Source organism: Hoplias malabaricus, chromosome 5 (assembly GCF_029633855.1).
Source record: "Hoplias malabaricus isolate fHopMal1 chromosome 5, fHopMal1.hap1, whole genome shotgun sequence".
Taxonomy (NCBI): domain Eukaryota; kingdom Metazoa; phylum Chordata; class Actinopteri; order Characiformes; family Erythrinidae; genus Hoplias; species Hoplias malabaricus.
The window spans coordinates 30,876,572-30,882,574 of NC_089804.1; the positions used below are offsets into that span (position 1 = coordinate 30,876,572).

The window sequence follows — 6,003 nt, forward strand, 5'->3', positions numbered from 1 at the left end:
TGGCTATCAGCTGTATGATTTTGGTAGAATTTCACTGTGTACTTTTCTCATAAACACATACTGAATATTACCAATATGGATTTCTCAAAAATTACCCATAATGCCTAAACCATTCCACTGTCATTAAACAGAGGGGCCTCTTGGCTATCACCTGTATGATTTTGGTAGAATTTCACTGTGTACTATTCTCATAAACTCATACTGAATATTACCAATACTGATTTCTCAAAAATTACCCATAATGCCTAAACCATTGTACTGTCATTAAACAGAGGTACCTCTTGGTTATTACCTGTATGATTTTGGTAGAATTTCACTGTGTACTTTTCTCATAAACTCATACTGAATATTACCAATATGGATTTCTCAAAAATTACCCATAATGCCTAAACCATTGTACTGTCATTAAACAGAGGGACCTCGAGGCTATTACCTGTATGATTTTGGTAGAATTTCACTGTGTACTTTTCTCATAAACTCATACTGAATATTAACAATATGGATTTCTCAAAAATTACCCATAATGCCTAAACCATTGTACTGTCATTAAACAGAGGTACCTCTTGGTTATTACCTGTATGATTTTGGTAGAATTTCACTGTGTACTTTTCTCATAAACTCATACTGAATAGTACCAACATGGATTTCTCAAAAATTACCCATTATGACTAAACCATTGTACTGTCATTAAAAAGAGGGACCTCTTGGCTATTACCTGTATGATTTTGGTAGAATTTCACTGTGTACTTTTCTCATGAACACATACTGAATATTACCAATATGGATTTCTCAAAAATTACCCATAATGCCTAAACCATTGTACTGTCATTAAACAGAGGGACCTCGAGGCTATTACCTGTATGATTTTGGTAGAATTTCACTGTGTACTTTTCTCATAAACTCATACAGAATATTACCAATATGGATTTCTCAAAAATTACCCATAATGCCTAAACCACTGTACTGTCATTAAACAGAGGGACCGCTTGGTTATTAGCTGTATGATTTTGGTAGAATTTCACTGTGTACTTTTCTCATAAACACATACTGAATATTACCAATATGGATTTCTCAAAAATTACCCATAATGCCTAAACCATTCCACTGTCATTAAACAGAGGGGCCCCTTGGCTATCAGCTGTATGATTTTGGTAGAATTTCACTGTGTATTTTTCTCATAAAGTCATATTACATATTTACTGATATGGATTTCTCAAAAATTACCCATAATGCCTAAACCATTCCACTGTCATTAAACAGAGGGGCCTCTTGGCTATTAACTGAATGATTTTGATAGAATTTCACTGTGTACTTTTCTCATAAACTCATACTGAACATTTACCAATATGGATTTCTCAAAAATTACCCATAATGCCTAAACCATTCCACTGTCATTAAACAGAGGGGCCTCTTGGCTATTAACTGTATGATTTTGGTAGAATTTCACTGTGTATTTTTCTCATAAAGTCATATTACATATTTACTGATATGGATTTCTCAAAAATTACCCATAATGCCTAAACCATTCCACTGTCATTAAACAGAGCATTAAACTTGGCTATTAACTGTATGATTTTGGTAGAATTTCACTGTGTATTTTTCTCATAAAGTCATACTGAACACTTACCGATATGGATTTCTCAAAAATTACCCATAATGCCTAAACCATTCTACTGTCATTAAACAGAGGGGCATCTTGTCTACCAACTGTATGATTTTGTTAAGATTTCACTGTATACTTTTATCATAAAGTCATACTCAATATATACCAATATGGATTTCTCAAGAATTACCCATAATGCCTAAACCATTCTACTCTTATTAAAGAGAGTGACCTCTTGGCTATCAGCTGTATGATTTTTACAGAATTTCACTGTATATGCTTCGCATAGATAAGAAAGATATTTTCTGAAGCCCATGGGAAAGGACCTTGTGCATTTTCATATCATATGGCAAAAGCATTTGAGTTACAGTTGTTTTTCTGTGATGCTTGGAAGGCAGACTGCACAGCTGTTTTTAAACAGAATCTGGAAATACACAGTAATTCAAGTTCTTCATAATTTTGATAATTATTAACGTTCAAGTTGTTAGGATGTTGGAGTTGGGGGGGTTAGAGGTGGTTCGGTACTTGTTGGAAACTAACCCTAGCTGTCTATGTTTTTGAACATAACCTACATGACAACCAATCAAATGAGAGCGTCCATCCGCTACAGAGCAACCCAGAGTACAGCATGCCATGCTTATGTAACTGCAGGGAAGAGACCACTGATGCAACAGCAGAATATATAGTGCCTTGCGAAAGTATTTGGCCCCCTTGAACTTTTCAAACTTTTGCCACATTTCAGGATTCAAACAAATATATGAAATTTTAATTTTTTTGTGAAGAATCAACAACAAGTGGGACACAATCGGGAATAAAATAAAATATGCAATATTATTAAGAGGGCCGAATAATATTGCATGCCCCACTTTTCAGTTTTTTATTTGATATTTTATTTTATTCCCGATTGTGTCCCACTTGTTGTTGATTCTTCACAGAAAAATTAAAATTTCATATATTTGTTTGAATCCTGAAATGTGGTAACTGTTAAGTCAGTACCGCTATAACTAGGAAGTGAGGTTTGCTTAGAGTAAGTTATTTCTTTAAAATGAACATGTTTCACATGACAGGTATCTTAATTTTGAATGATATGCCATTACTGGTTAGTTACATGGTTATTCAGGTGGAGAAAATTTCGTCAGAGGAGGCAAAAAAAAAAAAAAAGTTAACCAGTGGACCAGTATGGTATAGTATGGAGCCCCTAAAGGGACTGGGGGGAAAATAAAAAAAGGACCATTGATTTTGCGTTCCCTCACAAACACAATTGCGTTCCCTCTCAAAACGTTTTGCATTCCCTCGCAAATACATTGCACTCCTTTGCAAATGTTTTATGATACAATAAATAAAATGTGGTACCTGAAGGTTGTGGGTTCGAGTCCCGCTCTGGGTGACTGTCTGTGAGGAGTTGGTTTGTTCTCCACGTGTCCGCGTGGGTTTCCTCCAGGTACTCCAGGTAATCTCCTGATCTGTAAATCATGCACACGTCTCGCGGCTGTTCAAATCAAAACACTGGCAAGTTCTAAACCGTTCATCTTACTCCAGGCGCTGTTCAAAGCGGCTGTGCTCGGATACTTAGTTTAGTCTCTTCTGGTAAGAACAAAATGTATAATATATTAGAAACTTACTATATTATGTAATGCCTGGTGATTTAAATGCCGTTATGTTTTCAATGAAACTCATGGTTTGTCCCAAAAACGCGGTGGTGGAGGAGGCACAGATGATGAATATTGTGTGTAAGCGAGTGAGAAATAATATCATAATATCATTGTTTTGGCGATATCATAACTGAATTAGAGTCTGGAAGAATGTTTTATTTAGTTCCAAGAAACACGATGGCGTATGCTTTGGAGCCGCCGTTTAAAGAGGGGAGGAAACGCTAGCTGGTGCACTGCACTGAAAAATGCAGAATTCGAGCGACACCTGCTGCCAGGAGGCTAATGTGGACCACTTGCTCAGGGATCTTTCCTGCCATAACCCTGATCCGCACGTACCAGATACTTTGCTGCGAACGAGAAGTCCATACACTCTGTGTGAAGTCCGTGTGAAGACACTGGAGCGGCCCATGAACAGTATGTATTGTAGCTAACTTTAGTTAATGATTTCTGTTTAGCTATTTAGCATTTAAAAGGGAAAGAGTAAAGTTTGAAACGTCAGAATATGTTAAAGTTATTTTACTAAGTCGTTTTTTTAAGCTGATGTTGGCTAATATCTCTAGTCACTTTCTGGTTGATAAATGCAGTTTGGCAGGTTTTGATTGTCATCTTTTCTGCTAATTCGATTTCAGGGTCATGGTGGCAAGAGGGCAAGCAAAGAAGCAGAAACGCATATCTGTCCCCCACAGTGGGGGTTAACAGCCTTCACAAAGGGCTGGGATGGCTGCAAGTTTTCATTCCAACCAAGCAGGAGCACACCATCAATAACTAACGAACTGTTCAAAGGAACACTAGATAAGGTTTGGGTATTTTTGCTCCCGGGGCTCCCCCTAGTGTAATTCATATTTACAGCACTGTACTGAAATCACGGGGGAGGGTTTGGGAGGATGGTGGTTTCCTACCCTCTTTCAGAACTCATAGTGCAGCTCTGCAGTGCAGAGCCCAGAGCAGCAATCACAGATGCCATGTTCTCCCTGTTAAAGATCAGTGGAGCATTGCAATGATTTTAAATCTGTAATTTCATAGTAAAAATAATACATAATGTTTCTTTAAAGAATAAGACAACTTGATTAAAAACAATGTAACATTTTGACCATAAAATTACAGATTCAGAATCACTCCACTGACATGTAATAAGAAGGATAAGGCCTCTGTCATTACTACTCTAGGCTCAGCAATGCATAAACCACTACGTAATTTTAGTACTGTGCTATAAATTTGTATTACACTAGGAGGAGCTCCATAGTGTTCCTTTTAAACAAGTAGAATCAGGTTTGCTTCTCCTTTATTGGAATAAAAACCTGCAGCCACACCAGCCCTTTGTAGATAAGATTGGTGACCCTGCCCCACAGCTTCCACCTGCTCCACCTTATGTAATTTTAATATATTTTTATATAATGTAAATAAATTAGAATAAACAGTGTAATTATTCTAAAAATATTCACACTTCAGGTGAGTGTGTGAATGTGTTTTGCACTATATTCACTGCTGCAACTGCAGCAACATTGTGAGCGTACAATATTTTTTGTTGTACTTGTGTGTGTAAAATTGGATTTCTGCACCTGTCATGAAGACTTTGTAAAGGTGTAACTGTTTTATTTGTTCATTCATTCTCTGTAACCGCTTATCCAGTTCAGGGTGAGTCCAGAGCCTACCTGGAATCATTGGGCACAAGGCAGGAATACACCCTGGAGGGGGCGCCAGTCCTTCACAGGGCAACACACACTCACGGACACTTTTGGGTCGCCAATTCACCTACCAATGTGTGTTTCTGGACTGTGGGAGGAAACCCACGCGGGCACAGGGAGAACACACCAACTCCTCACAGACAGTCACCCGGAGCGGGAATCGAACCCAGGTCCCTGGAGCTGTGTGACTGCAACACTACCTGCTGCGCCACCGTGCTGCCCTGTTTCATTTGTGGGAGAGGAAAAAAATCTACAAGTTTGCAACTCTTGAAGAAATATTCTCTGTGACTTCAAATTTATTGATACATGTGTGACTATTTTCTACAATTACAAATTTCACTGTCACAGGTACTAAGGGGTTGTAAACCAAATATACCTCCATAAAACCAGAGTACCCGAAGGAAACCCACATGGCCACTGGGAGAACACACCAAACAGTCGTTCACCCGGAGCGGGGCTCAAACACAACCCCAGGATCCTGGTGCTATGTGACAGCAACACTACCTATGGCACCAATGTACCACCCCAAAATATATATTGAAAATATATATATTGTTATTAAAGCTCTTCAGTAGTTTTCTGCTAAACAGGATTTTTGACAACGAAAATTTACTTTTTTTTTATTTGCTGGAAATTAAATTAAGTTTGATTGGTTTATTTTAATTGCTTATTTATTTATTAATTTATATTATTATAGGTTATTTATTATTATGGTATTATTTAATTATTAACATACATGTCACGTTGTTTAAAAAAACATTGTGACTTTTTGTACATTGTGATTTGTGTATAATTTTATTATCATTAAGGTCGTAATATTATTCGTGCAAAATGCAGGACACCCGGATACTAAAACGCGCGCGAACACGACAGGGAAAGTGGAGCCTACGAATGTTTTTCTGCTCGTGCTCACTCCGTATAGCCTGAGGGCGGGAGTCGGTAGAGGATCGAACCAATCAGGGCGCAATGCGGCGAGCGGCGGTGAGCCCGGTGCTCGAGTTCTAAAGGGGGAGGGGGTCAAGAGGGGTTTTTCTTGTGTTTTTTTTTTTATCTCTCTCTTTAT

The 6,003-nt window shown here is 37.9% G+C and overlaps 1 protein-coding gene and 1 long non-coding RNA gene across 3 annotated transcripts in view; one reads left to right on the plus strand and one right to left on the minus strand.

Annotated features, from left to right (window-relative positions):
- si:dkey-183j2.10 (probable glutamate receptor) overlaps positions 1-3,070 on the minus strand; it is a gene marked incomplete at its 5' end in the record, with an annotated part of 94,267 nt that extends 91,197 nt beyond the window's left edge. Inside the window, one exon of the mRNA XM_066672330.1 lies at positions 2,957-3,070. Within this exon, the coding sequence (XP_066528427.1) occupies positions 2,957-3,070 (114 nt within the window). The remainder of the gene's footprint in view (positions 1-2,956) is intronic.
- Positions 3,071-3,088: 18 nt separating this feature from the next.
- On the plus strand, positions 3,089-5,562 carry LOC136698006 (uncharacterized). 2 transcript variants are annotated; one of them, XR_010802785.1, is made up of 3 exons: positions 3,089-3,190; positions 3,419-3,669; positions 4,885-5,562. It is a non-coding gene; the product is annotated as an uncharacterized lncRNA (long non-coding RNA). The 2 variants fall into 2 exon arrangements; XR_010802786.1 differs by adding an exon at positions 3,885-4,625 and having other exon boundaries at positions 3,132-3,669.
- Positions 5,563-6,003: the final 441 nt, after the last annotated feature.